This window comes from Erythranthe guttata, chromosome 4 (genome assembly GCF_056151865.1).
Source record: "Erythranthe guttata isolate IM_541 chromosome 4, IM_541, whole genome shotgun sequence".
Classification (NCBI taxonomy): Eukaryota; Viridiplantae; Streptophyta; class Magnoliopsida; order Lamiales; family Phrymaceae; genus Erythranthe; species Erythranthe guttata.
This window is the reverse complement of record NC_142536.1, coordinates 20,349,810-20,363,331: the sequence shown is the minus strand read 5'-3', so window position 1 is coordinate 20,363,331 and position 13,522 is coordinate 20,349,810. Positions and strand designations below refer to the sequence as shown.

General features: G+C 32.0%; 3 protein-coding genes across 6 annotated transcripts; 2 read left to right on the top strand and 1 right to left on the bottom strand.

Annotated features, from left to right (window-relative positions):
- The first annotated feature begins 1,077 nt into the window (after positions 1-1,077).
- Positions 1,078-2,473, top strand: LOC105955934 (non-specific lipid transfer protein GPI-anchored 14). Of its 2 annotated transcripts, none has more exons than XM_012979742.2 (3): positions 1,078-1,762; positions 1,876-1,983; positions 2,100-2,473. In XM_012979742.2, exons 1-3 carry the CDS (start codon positions 1,432-1,434, stop codon positions 2,237-2,239), a joined length of 579 nt encoding a protein of 192 aa, XP_012835196.2. In that variant the 5' UTR covers positions 1,078-1,431; the 3' UTR covers positions 2,240-2,473. The 2 variants fall into 2 exon arrangements, with proteins under 2 accessions (XP_012835196.2, XP_012835197.2); XM_012979743.2 differs by having other exon boundaries at positions 1,315-1,762; positions 2,112-2,473.
- Positions 2,474-3,364: 891 nt separating this feature from the next.
- LOC105956001 (transmembrane protein, putative (Protein of unknown function, DUF538)) lies at positions 3,365-4,871 on the top strand. The gene is made up of 2 exons (XM_012979817.2): positions 3,365-3,929; positions 4,619-4,871. The coding sequence occupies exons 1-2, from the start codon at positions 3,450-3,452 to the stop codon at positions 4,664-4,666; spliced, it is 528 nt and encodes a 175-aa protein (XP_012835271.2). The 5' UTR covers positions 3,365-3,449; the 3' UTR covers positions 4,667-4,871.
- Positions 4,872-9,344: 4,473 nt separating this feature from the next.
- On the bottom strand, positions 9,345-12,315 carry LOC105956000 (E3 ubiquitin-protein ligase SINAT2). Of its 3 annotated transcripts, none has more exons than XM_012979814.2 (5): positions 11,906-12,212; positions 11,210-11,335; positions 10,761-11,028; positions 10,291-10,674; positions 9,345-9,849 (listed from the first exon to the last, which is right to left on the bottom strand). In XM_012979814.2, exons 3-5 carry the CDS (start codon positions 10,971-10,973, stop codon positions 9,526-9,528), a joined length of 921 nt encoding a protein of 306 aa, XP_012835268.1. In that variant the 5' UTR covers positions 10,974-11,028; positions 11,210-11,335; positions 11,906-12,212; the 3' UTR covers positions 9,345-9,525. The 3 variants fall into 3 exon arrangements, with proteins under 3 accessions (XP_012835268.1, XP_088673506.1, XP_012835267.1); XM_088817380.1 differs by having other exon boundaries at positions 11,121-11,335; positions 11,906-12,198; XM_012979813.2 differs by lacking the exon at positions 11,210-11,335 and having other exon boundaries at positions 11,906-12,315.
- Between the last annotated feature and the right edge of the window lie 1,207 nt (positions 12,316-13,522).

Here is a 13,522-nt window from a genome sequence, read left to right as displayed (position 1 = left end):
ACTATGAATATACTTATTCATATTTGGTCAAGAAATAGTTCACCTAAATTCGATTTTACTAGTTTTCCACTAGTCGAGAAAATCACTAAAAAAATGTGTACAATAACACACGTTTTTTGCTAAAAATAGCATAAGTGGTCTTTTTTTTTTTTAAATAAATTTTGACACTAAAATATATAGAAATGAATATTTGAATTAATAACTTAGTTAAAGAATAGCTCATCTAAGTTCGGTTTCACTAATTTTTTACCAGTCGAGCAAAATCTCAGAAAATGGTATACAAGCTCAAGTTTTTTTTTTGATGTAATGTTGTCCTACTTTGAGAGTTATTATGAACGCTCCATTTATAGAAGAAATCTTTCGGATACCTTTGATTTATCCAATTCAATTATTCGGGACATTTCTAATCCAAGATATTTTCTCGAACCCTAAATGTCTAAGTTATGAGGTGGCACCTACTACTCTCAATTATATATGCTCGTCATCTTGTCGACTACTCACAGATCGTCGTTCGTCATCTCATCGATCACCTACTCGCAGCTCGTCATCTACTCTCAACTCGTCGCTCGTTATCTATCTCTACTAAACAACATGGCCAATGGGCTATGAGTGTGATATCTCTGCACACAATTAGAAATGGTGACCACATGAGTGGTACCATAGTTAAATATATTCCGACAAGAAAAAAAAGAGAAATTGAGCTAGTATGGTAGTATTATTTAATTACTCTTAAATGCTACTACACTAGTGTGTAGTTGGAGGTTGACGATTCAATAATACTTCTTGTAATCAAACAATTAATTACGTATCCTAATTAACCGAACCATAATTAATCACATTTAAAATTTATTAATACTATTAGATCATCACGGACAACTCAAGAACAATCTAAGTCACGGGCCATTCTATTGAAATGAAAAAAATAGGATGAATAGCAAATAATATATAAAGACTCAATCAATCAATCAATCACGGGTTCCAATATAACTATTATTTTATTTCAACAAATTAAATCTCGATCTGGTTACAGTTCGTTACACCCATATAAGACAAGCCTCTTGCACTAGAATTTTAAATAATATTTATTAACCTATATATGGTACAAGGTATGGGAGTGCTATTTGATAGTATATTTAATTTTTTTTTTTAAAATTGCATAAATGCCCAAATAATTTCCGGCAAAATAGCAATAAATTTCAACCAACAAAATTTAGTTTTCTAACTCCCACGAACCCCATTCTCATTGCCTATAGTTCTTCTTACCTTATCCCCATTAATTAATATACAGCATGTCACAAGACAACCATATATTACATATATATATACACACATACAAAGCATAGGCCATCTCTCTAACTCTCTCTCTCTCTCTAGTTTCTCTCTCTTTCTCTCTCTAGTCTCTCTCTCTCTCTACATTGCAAGAAAATTAAAATGGGGTGTTCGAAGGTGGTGCCGTGCATTTTAGCAGTAGTAATGTTGTGGGGTAGTTTAGCAACGTGCGATGTAGACAAGGACAAGGAAAAATGCGCCAACGACTTGGTTGGACTTGCCACGTGTCTCCCCTACGTGAGCGGTGAAGCCAAGGCACCTCCGGTTGACTGCTGCACTGGCCTCAAGCAAATATTGCAGAAAAGCCCCCAGTGCATCTGTTTGTTAGTAAAAGACCGAAATGACCCTACCCTCGGCCTTCAGATCAACGCCACCCTCGCCCTCGGCCTCCCCTCTCAGTGCCATGCACCCGCCAACATCTCTGCTTGTCCCGGTACGTAATTAATTCATTAATTAAGGGCATTTTAGTAATTACCCAAAATATTCACAAAATACTAGTTTATATCTATGGTTAATTAATTTTTTTTTAATTATTAATGGATACAGCTTTGCTGCATTTACCACCAAATTCACCGGATGCCAAGGTGTTTGAGGACTTTGTAAACAGTGCCAATAAAAGCAATGCTACTTCAACTAGTATTGCACCTGTTCCCGGTAAGGAAACATATTTTTATTTATATATATATTCAGATTATTATTGCATATGGATTAATGATTTTTTAATTAAGATTAATACCAAATTTGTAATAATTTTATTTAATTAATTAAAGGGAGTCCATCAGGTGGGATGCCGACAACAACGGTAACAACTGCTGCTAATCAGAAAAGTGGTGATGGAGGAAACAAGAATACATTTTTAAACATTGAAATGATTTTAGGGCTCATATTCACAATTATGGTGCTACTTTGACAAATTACCCAATCTTTGATTTATATTTTCAATTGTGTTTTCATTTTTATTTTTATTTTTTTGTATTAATTAATTAGTATTTTCATTTGTATGAGTACTACTACTATAAATTTGTTTGTATGTTCATCATTTCTAGAGAGAGAGAGAGAGAGAGAGAGAGAGAGAGAGAGGATGCTATTAATAATGTTCACATGCATGTATGTCTGAATTAATGTAGTGGCTGCTTATCTTTAATTTGTCTCCATTTTGACACATTGCTATTATACTTACTGTTATAGGACCACCTATTTATAGATCATCATTTTTCAAATAAACATTTATTGCAAAATCATCGGTGCATAATACGGGTGGAAATCAGAATGGAATTTCTGAATTCTATCAATTCCGATCTATAAATGTCTGAATACGGAACCTTAACCGATTTCCAATTCTTCCGAATTTATTTGGAATGGAATCGGAATTGTAAATAAAATTATCGGAAATTTCGATTTCCCGATCCGATTATAGTTTCAACTATTTCAATTGTTTTTCAAAATGCATAATGTAGTTTCGAATAATTCCACCGATTTCGAGGCATTCCGAAACCGGAATGAAATTTTGCATTCCGATTGTTTTGGAACAAAAAACAAAACCCTTTTTTTACTTCCGAAAAAAATGAATTTTTTTTCGAAAAAAGTCATTTGCGATCCATTCCATCCGATTTCCACCCCTACTGCATATGTAATACTACATAACATTTACATGCCTAGGTGGGCTTGAATCGGCCCAATCAAATACCCGGGCTATAATGAAGCGGCCCAATAAAATACCCGGGCTATAATTTAACGGCCCAATACATTATATTTGTAGCCCAATAAATTAAATAAAAAACTCGTTTTAACTAAATTAATTAAAATATTATCTTACCAAATTGGCATCCCTCCAAGCGGGTCGGTCAATAATGGGTCAAACTCGAAGACAAAAACAAATAAAATTCAACCCCACGTTGCACAAAATTTCAAAACCCTAACAATTTCCAAGAAATTTCTTAATGCCTCAAACAAATTCCTTCTCATCTTTGTTTCCACAAAATCCAAAAAAATAATTAATTAAAAAAACTCAATAATCACATTATAAAATTAAATAATTAATAATTATTAATTACAATCCACACAGCCCTTTAATTTGACTATAACTCTGATAAAATTTTCATCAAAGAAAAAATCAATCAATGGCGAAGCTCAACTATCTACTCGTTATCTTCCCTCTTCTAATCCTCAGCGCATCATCCCAATCACCGCCGCCCACCGCCGCACCAACTCCGGCGCCGACGGTGTACGAAATCCTCCCAAAATACGGCCTACCCAGCGGCTTGTTACCCGATTCGGTGACCAACTACACACTCACAGAAGATGGTGATTTTGAAGTGAATCTAGCGAAACCCTGCTACATAGAGTTCGATTACACCGTTTACTACGAGAAAACGATTTCAGGGAAGCTGAGTATTGGGTCGATCACTAATTTGAAGGGGATTCAGGTGCAAAGATTCTTCTTTTTGTGGTTCGATGTTGATGAGATCAAAGTCGATTTGCCCCCTTCTGATAGTATTTACTTCACTGTTGGGATTATTAACAAACAACTCGATCTTGATCAGTTTCTCACTGTTCGTTCTTGCAAGGACAAAGCTGTTTCTTTGAGACAGATTGTTCAGGTATTTGTCTCTTTCTTCAATTGTCTTATTTTTGTATCTACTTGTTATTTTTTTTATTTTGTCTTGTGGATTGTTTTATTTGTGCATTGTGATTAATTTAGGATGATTGTCTGATTTAGTAAAGGTAATGAAACCCCGAAAACCCGAAATATGTTAGGCTGAGTTGAACAGATGTGTCTTGTTTTATGTGTGTGTGTGTGTGTGTGTGTGTGTGTGTGTGTGTGTGTGTGTGAGACTTGATGTGCTGGAAGTATTTTAAATTTGGGAGGATATTCGAAAGTGTTAAGACTAACCGTTTTCTTGGAGAAGTGATTCATGATTATATTAGACAATGTAATACGAGAAATTGCGTTGGTAAATGGTAAATTGGACGATGATTTAAGAATCCGAAAGAGGAAACGAAGATTTTGCTTTCTAATGAGTGAGTTTCTTGTGTGTGTGTGTAAGTGGTGAATTTTGCTTTCTAATGTGTTTATCTGCAGAGTATGGCTGATTTAGTGATGTGGTTCGATTAGTTGATCCGTGCTTGCATTTTATTATTTATCTGTATTCATGTTTCAACTTAAAATCGACTGTCAAAAGGCTCAAAGTTATTACATGAACTCGTAATTAATTAATCCTATGTCAATACAATGTTTATATATCCTTGTAAATCGACTTGATACATCTCTCGTTGTTTTAATTTGCAGGTTCCAACTCTAGTGGATGATGATATCTCAATGCTTGTAACGGAGTAGAGCAATTTTATAGATAATTTTGGTCTGTCTAATTACAACCAGAATTCGTCAGATGTGGTAGGCATAGTATATATATATAGCTTATTATTATTATTATTAGACTGAACTTCAATTATAACTAAGGCGCACTCGAACGTGAAAAAGAGACAAACATTGTACGAATATGAGTACATTATGAATTAATCGGAACTATTTGTTGTTAAAATCCGTGTACGTTATTACTTGTAACTCGGGAATATGAATTAAAATGTATGTGGCTACTACAGTACACACTGGATCAACGATCGATCTGCAGACAGAGGAGTTATTCTTTCACGATCGTTACGTTGCATAATAGCTTTGACCTCAGAATTGTTGATTAATATCTTGACCAAGTTGTTCTGACTCCATTTGTAGACCACATCTCCACAACGGGTACGAAGCAAGTAGATAAAACAAGCTGTTTCAATTACCGCAACAAGAACAATGACCGCGTAAGGACAACCGATGACCGAGATATAATTACGATAGCAAACAAACCAACGCAACCTTCGTCTTCTGTTAATTCTCCACTTATTAACACATTGAGTAAAGCAATGTGATACAATATTCAGAGAGGGAGGGGTAGGGGCCTTTGCTGAGTTGGGCCTGGGCCAGAGAGAGAAAGAGAGGATAGGATGTGGGCTTGTGCCAATTCAGCCCAAATAACTTGCGCCTGTCCAAACAGCCTAGATTAAATATAGTACTAGAATTTTTTAAAATTTACGGTAATTAAATAATTTGCACGTAAGCACAATCATATATATTTTATGGGTGTGAATTTAGACCGGATGGTCTGTTTTAATAGAAAAATTGGATGCCATAGGATGATTCCATAATCGCTCTAACCTTCATTATAATTGCTTGATTTATTAAGAATTTAGACTTAAAAATACCACATGTCAAAAAAATAGTCGAATCCGATTTATATTAAATATAATAAACGTTTTGGAGTGTATTATACACGGTTTAAATAGCAATTAATCATAGAAAATCTGGTATACACTATACAGTATCCTATAATAAATAAACACAAATCAAATCAATCACAAGTAATATTTTAGGTTAATAGCAAAGAGGGCTATGACTAGGGGAAACATCAAACCTTTTTATCTTTTACATATTTCTTTATCATTTAAACTTATTTGTAAATAAGTATTACATTTTTTCCCAATTCAACTTCAATTTCATTATTTAACGATAATTTAGCTCAATTTCACTAATTAACACAAAATGTTGCCATTGGGTTAATTATATATTATTATATTACATAGGGTTAATTAACATACACCCCTCTCCATCCATCAATTGTGATATTGCCATTTGAAAATGCTCACTTGGCACAAATAAGTAAACACAAATTAAATCTAATCACAAGATAATATTTTAGAATTAAAGCAATGAGGGTTATCTCTAACATTAACTACCTAGTCAGTTATGCATTTGAATTAAAATCAACTAAACTTAGTCAACAGTAACTTTGATAACGACATACGGGCATTGTTTGAGTCTTTAGTTGTTGTCTTGTTGATATGCTATCTATGTACAGTTGCCATAAAAGAAAAAAAATACGCTCTATACTCTCTATTAAGCCTTTTGACAAGACCTGTGTCAGAGAATCAACACGCACAACAAGTTCTTTTAAATAAAAGATCCATCCATGGCGACAAACGGACGTGATGGTGCTGCTGCGGAGATGGAGGTGGGTGGCCGTGGCCGAGGACGAGCTCCGGCGGCGATGGAGGTTGGTGGCCAAGGACGAGCTCCTGAGGTTATGTGCACTTTGATGAATATGAACGTCAATGCCTCAAACGGCCGCATCGGGTACCAAATCCTTCGTTCACCTTCTTTGATATAGCAACAGGGGCCTTTGTTGTAGAGTCTGATACCCTTTGACATGCCCCACCACACGTATTGTTTGCAAATGCATGTAATCTTAAACATGCATGGATACTGATCTTATTGTAATTATCCAAATATAAATAGGGGATTCGTAATTTGATTATATATCAGATAGGTGGTTGTAATTTACTCAAAAAATAAATAAGACATTAGCATGAACTTCAAATCAGGTATCATTAGTTAGACAATGGTTCAATATGAAATACAATGAAAAATACACTATGAATTAAAATGGAAGTGACATAAGAGGGAAAAAGACAAACAAAAGAAAACAAACTATAATTAATGATCCAATCAAGGGCAAATGATGTCAAAACTCGAAACACATAACAATAGGGCAGCGAAAACCATTGGCAACGGAGATAGACATGGCCATGAGCCGGTTCGGGCTGACCCGTAAAATATACGGTTCGCCGGGCCGGGCCAACCCGCCGATTCACTCTGGTTCCGTCTGGCCCAAATATATATATATATATATATATATATATATATATATATATATATATATATATATATATATATATATATATATATATATATATATATATATATATATATATATATATATATATATATATACTTGATGGATAAATTTAATTAAAAGAATTACTTTTAAATAGGAAAAAAATAAAAAGAAATAAATGAAATGACTTTAACTTAATTTTATAGGAAAAATTGAGATGTCAGGGTATTTTTCAAGGCCCGTTCACCGATCCGACGGTTCACGGTTCACATAATTCTAGAACTGTGCCCTTCCCGAGGAACACGAGCTGGTTCACGATTTTAGTACCAGTTCACAGTCAACGGGCCGGTTCCAAGCCAAAGAACCGGCCCATGGCCGTGTCTAAATTAGACAATGGTTCAATATGAAATACAATGAAACATACACTATGAATTAAAATGCGTTAGATCTAGAGCTCGCATGAATTTAGTTTTCCTTTTTCCCTTTTTCTCTGTATCCTTTTTTTCTTTGGAGAAAATTTCTTTTTGTTGCTTAAAACTTATATAACACATATATGATATATGTTATAGTGGTAAGGTATTTTATTATTTAAAATTTGCATTTTATTTTATTATTTATGCGCATGTGATCTAAAGATAGTTTTTATTTAAAGAAACATAATTTTGTTTGTTGTTTTTTATTGAATTATTGTAGTTTAGTTTTCATTTATTCCTTGATTTTCTAAGCGAACAGCTTACTTAATTTGACAATTAGTGGCATCATTAATATATCATATCAGTCTAATATCACAATATTATTATTATTATTATTATTATTATTATTATTATTATTATTATTATTATTATTATTATTATTATTATTATTATTATTATTATTATTATTATTATTATTATTATTATTATTATTATTATTATTATTATTATTATTATTATTATTATTATTATTATTATTATTATTATTATTATTATTATTATTATTATTATTATTATTATTATTATTATTATCATTATTATTATCATTATTATTATTATCATTATTATTATTATTATTATTTATTATTATTATTATTATTATTATTATTATTATTATTATTATTATTATTATTATTATTATTATTATTATTATTATTATTATTATTATTATTATTATTATTATTATTATTATTATTATTATTATTATTATTATTATTATTATTATTATTATTATTATTATTATTATTATTATCATTATTATTATCATTATCATTATTATTATTATTATTATTATTATTATTATTATTATTGTTGTTGTTCTTATTATTATTATTGTTGTTCTTATTATTATTATTGTTGTTCTTATTATTATTATTGTTATTATTGTTCTTATTATTATTATTGTTATTATTGTTATTGTTATTGTTGTTATTATTATTATTGTTATTGTTATTGTTGTTATTATTATTATTATTATTATTATTATTATTATTATTATTATTATTATTATTATTATTATTATTATTATTATTATTATTATTATTATTATTATTGTTATTATTGTTGTTATTATTATTATTATTATTATTATTGTTTTTATTATTGTTATTGTTATTGTTATTGTTATTATTGTTATTATTGTTATTGTTATTGTTATTGTTATTATTATTATTATTATTATTATTATTGTTATTATTATTGTTATTATTATTATTGTTATTTTTATTATTATTATTATTATTGTTATTTTTTTTATTTAAGTTTTTTTTATTATTATTATAATATAATGAAACACGTATTTTTGTTTGCTAAGTTATGAAGTTAGACTCGTACCCAAACTCAATTGTAAAAAATATGATAAAATATGTTCAAAAAATCAAGCTATTCGAGCTCACAGAGAGAGAGATAATATGTCTAGTATTTTTTTTTATAGGAAAAATATGTCTAGTATTAGTATTAATATTAATATTAGTATTTTAGTATTAGTAATTAGGTGTATGCCACATCATTTAATTGAGTTTTAGGTTAAACAAACGTCAGCTCGTCTAGAACACCGGCCTGAGGTCATACCGTGACACCTCATTGCTTTACCTCAAATCGGCGTGCGACGTAAGAGTGAAAGACGTTTTTCTCCTTGCTAGTATTTCATATACCTTTTCAACCGAACCGGACGTCTAACTTTGGGCTGTCCTTCACGGGCTTTACGTGCAATTTGTCTTATTCATTTGTACGAGCCCCACACGGGCGAGATACAACAATCGATGAATTATAACTGTTCGATACACCGAAACAAAATAGAGAAACCACAACAAACACAGCTGAATGAATGACACAATTATGACAATCTTTTTAAGGTTAATAATCAATCAGTCTTAATTAATGAGCCAACAACACTTAAAAGATCATCCCACATCATACAACTAGCTCAAACTTTTTTTTTTTTTTTACATATACATAAATAACAAAATAGTTAATAAAATAAAGAAATTTCGGTACTTCCTCTTTTACGCTTCTTCTTTCCATATTCGCCCCGCAACTTTCAGCTTCAGCTCCTGCTTGTTACCCCCGGAGAAAAAGAGCGCGATATTTCTCTGAATAATTAGTCCGTCCATACTATCGCGTACTTTCGTATGGCTGTCGCGTATGCTCCTAGGTATACCCTGCCACGTCAGCTTCCTGCCGTGGGCTCCGACTTCCAAGGTGTAAGTGAACTTTCTAGCATCGTGGTCGTCTCCCATGAAACGAATGAACGCCATGTAGACTGGGGCTGTTCCTAAATTGAACGCCTCAAAGTGCAAGCAGAACTGGTACCCGTAACAATTGAAAACCTGCACCCGAAACAAGAAAAAAACCGTAAATTTTGGCTGAATAACTAATTTATTTAGTTTTAGTAAAATGTTTGGTTGCTCGTATTAGAATTTGGGATTTATTGGCTTAACATTAATCCAATATTGTGTTCGGGGACAAAATTGTCTTTTTCCCACCCCTAATTTTATTGGACTAGTAAGTGACACGACACGAGTATTTGCACAAGGTTCGTGTAATTTTAGTAAATTATTTAGTTTACTAATTTAATTGGGGTTTATTGCATTCAATCACCCTTGTATATTCTCTAATTGCTAAAAGAACTCACAGTGTTATTTTAATAGCAAAAACCCCCACTATGATTCAATTTGTTTTTAGCAAATTTCCCCCTAAAAACTCACTATTTAGGGGGTTTTGTGCTACAAAAAGCGTGTTACAACATGAGAGAGAGAGAGAGAGCTTACGGTGAGCATCCACGTGGCATTTTCAACGTCTTGCGGATTGGACTTAACGTATCTGTGGTTAAAAGTAGAGCCATCATGCATATCGACCTTGTGGTCACTCTTGAGGTGGGCCATAAGGAATGGGATATCGCCGCTGACGTGGCACTCGGCTCCAGCGTAGGGGCAATTGTAGGGGCGAAACCGACAATTCTGCTCATGCCTCAGCCTCCCGTGATACGGGAAAATATCTTGACACCCTACGACCTGATATTTGCACGGCAATTCGAGTGACTCAGCAACTCTCTCCAATGCCAAGCACCTTATATTTCCTAGCTCGTGACGGCAAATTGGGCAGCAACGTATTTTCAATTGGCACTTGGAGCATAAAGTATGTCCATTTGGGCACTATAATCGGAAACAATATATCGGTTTTAATGTAATATACAAGACAAGTAAATAACATAAACTGAATTTGCAATAGAAATTTTTACCTGCTGAATCGGAGGGTACATTACTTTCATACAAACGGGACATTCTAGAAGTTCATGCACAGCAGTATTAGATGCAACGCCGCGCTTTGTGCCATTAATAGTCAAATTCTTTCTATGAGGAGAGGCCCTCAACTCGATGCTATCAGGGGCAATACCGTAATCTGTACTCTGGGACTCGATTGTGCCCTCATAGGCGCTGCATCCAGGACTCATGATTTTTTTTCTTTTTCTTTTTTTTTTTAATTTCCAAATTGAGGTTTATTAATTCCTGTCGAAGTAACCAATGAATAGTCAAGTTCAGTTCGTCTAGAAACTTCTAACTACTACATACATAATTTAGAATAAACGCTGCTTCCTTACGAGAATGTTAAATATTCAAACGTCTGACAGCAAATTGACACGAATAGAGTTCTTTAATCTTTACATTTCGCGTAGCCAAGAAACACTACCTTCTGTTTTCAAGAAGACGACGAACGTTTTTTTTTCTTCTATTTTTTTTTCCTTTTCACTTGCTACCGGTTAATTTGATGAATAGTTCGATAACAGATAATTTACGACCGCTTAAGAAATAAATCCTAGCGAGAAAAAAAACACAACTCAATTAGAAACTATGGAACAAAAGCACCACTAACAGAGGCACACTTAGTGATAACAAAGGGTCGAAAATCGAAATACTAAATAAAAAACATTGCCTATTTATTATGCAAAATGAGATAAAGCTACAATCACATTTCTTTCCAGTAAAGAATCTTATCTCAAAAAGGCCTTTAGATAATGCAACATTTCAGATGTAAAGATCTTCCAAAATAAGGAGCTACAATTAACAAAAATTACCAAAAACCCCAAAACTGAATTACATTGCTCATACAATAACCAGCAACAAAATCAAACCTAAAAAACCAGTGCTCCCACAAACTCCAACAGAAGAAGAAGAATCAAAATCAGTAATTCAAACTAGCAAGATCAGGTTTTTCACATAACCACAAACTTCACTCACCATTATTTGCATAAATAAATCAAAATTCAAAAAAAAATCAATTTTAAAAATAAAAATCGAAACTTTAAACAAGAAATTAGAGCACAGAAACCAAAAAAAAAAACCCAGAAGAGGGATTTTCAGCAGGAATCCAAGAAAGAAAAATAACCTTGAAATTAGCAATCAACCCATGTTCAAGCAATGAATAATTGGATTCATGGAAGAAGCAATTAATTACTCGAACAAGACAAAGGTAGCAGAAAAGGGGGCAGTTTCCGAGTTGGGTGTTGAGGTGGAACTCAATCCTTAAAACCCGTCTTCTTGCCTGTATTTTTACGTGACTCAGTTGGACTTATTTCACCACTCCCTCCATTACATCTGTGCCTGGCTCTACATATACACGACACAACGTGTGTCTCTCTGTGTGTGTGTGTGTGGGAGTTACTGTGTGTGTGTGTGTGTGTGTGTTTTCACTTTTCTGTGTGTAATTGATTTACAGAGTCAAAATAGATTTGATGTTTTCGAACAAGACTATCGATTTGCATTTGTGTGTAGTCCTGTTTTTTAAACTTTCAACTAGGGGTGAAAATAGCCTCCTAGGTACCACTTCATCTTTTTGGGTATAAAGGTAATTTCAATCTATTGAAGAAAGAAAAATTACGAAAAAACCGAAATCGGAATTTCAGAAATAGAAATTGGCGGAATTTGAAACTTCTATTTTCTAGCCATCCGTAATACAAAATACATAATAATATTGATATTTAAAATGTAATTTTCAAGAAAAAAAATGATTTTTTAGGAATATTTCAAAAAAAAAGGGACGTATTTGGATAATAATTAATGAATTTTCCTTTTGTGTTTTTTTTCGTTCAAGATAGTTATCGTAGATGAAATAATTTTATTTTATTTTCTAAATTAAATATTAAAAACATTAAAATATGTTAATATTAAATGATAAAACTTTATTCTAGAAATTTGTAACAATAAAAAATATTTGAAGTTCACAAAGTTACTAATTGCTCCAAGTCGTAATTTTATCTGCAAAAAAAATCTGAAATAATTTTTAGGGGTCTAAGGTTACGAATACCGTTCACAATTCAAACACCTTTCGAAATACATAACGGTAATTATCAAGCCCCAAAACAAAAATAGTGCATTTTAAGTTTCAAATATATATCTTTTCACTATGAATTTGCCTATCTTTTTCTACTTTTTTATCCTTACATTTCTCTCCCCAATAAAATTAAAAAGCATTTTTCTCCACCCACTATATTGTATTATTGTGGATCCACTATACACCAAACACATCCTTAGTGTTAGTTTTGCTAAATATTATTAATATTTGAAATTAATTGAGTTTGGTGAGGCGAACTCTAATTATACAGCTAAGCAGTTATTGTATTCTTTTAAGCAATTAACATGCATTTTAAATTACATCATGTGATTTTACTGAATGATAATATATTTGAATGTTCAAAAAAAAAAGAGTTTGGTGGGGGAAAATGAAACATAATATTAAATGAGAGGGCCACAATGACCATGTAGGATTAAATAATAATAAATAAACAAACTCATGTGATTTTTATCAATTTTTTATTCACATGGCATGAACTTTTTAATTCATTAATAATTTAATTATGAAATAAGGTCAGCACTCAGCAGTACAAATGTACAACATTAATAATTAAAATATTAAATGACAATAAAATAATTCCGAAAATAAAATGGTCCGGCCCATAAAGTTTATCCGGGCCAATCAAATGGTCCAAATCCATTAGGCTTTGCT

Bases quoted from the DNA above. Each gene is read 5' to 3' on its own strand.
- LOC105955934 (XM_012979742.2), top strand. From the start codon at position 1,432: ATGGGGTGTTCGAAGGTGGTGCCGTGCATTTTAGCAGTAGTAATGTTG. The intron at 1,763-1,875 runs GTACGTAATTAA...TAATGGATACAG, and splicing joins CAACATCTCTGCTTGTCCCG to CTTTGCTGCATTTACCACCA. The intron at 1,984-2,099 runs GTAAGGAAACAT...AATTAATTAAAG, and splicing joins TAGTATTGCACCTGTTCCCG to GGAGTCCATCAGGTGGGATG.
- LOC105956000 (XM_012979813.2), bottom strand. From the start codon at position 10,973: ATGAGTCCTGGATGCAGCGCCTATGAGGGCACAATCGAGTCCCAGAGT. The intron at 10,675-10,760 runs GTAAAAATTTCT...TTCCGATTATAG, and splicing joins TGTACCCTCCGATTCAGCAG to TGCCCAAATGGACATACTTT. The intron at 9,850-10,290 runs GTAAGCTCTCTC...TTTCGGGTGCAG, and splicing joins ATGCCACGTGGATGCTCACC to GTTTTCAATTGTTACGGGTA.
- LOC105956001 (XM_012979817.2), top strand. From the start codon at position 3,450: ATGGCGAAGCTCAACTATCTACTCGTTATCTTCCCTCTTCTAATCCTC. The intron at 3,930-4,618 runs GTATTTGTCTCT...TTTAATTTGCAG, and splicing joins CTTTGAGACAGATTGTTCAG to GTTCCAACTCTAGTGGATGA.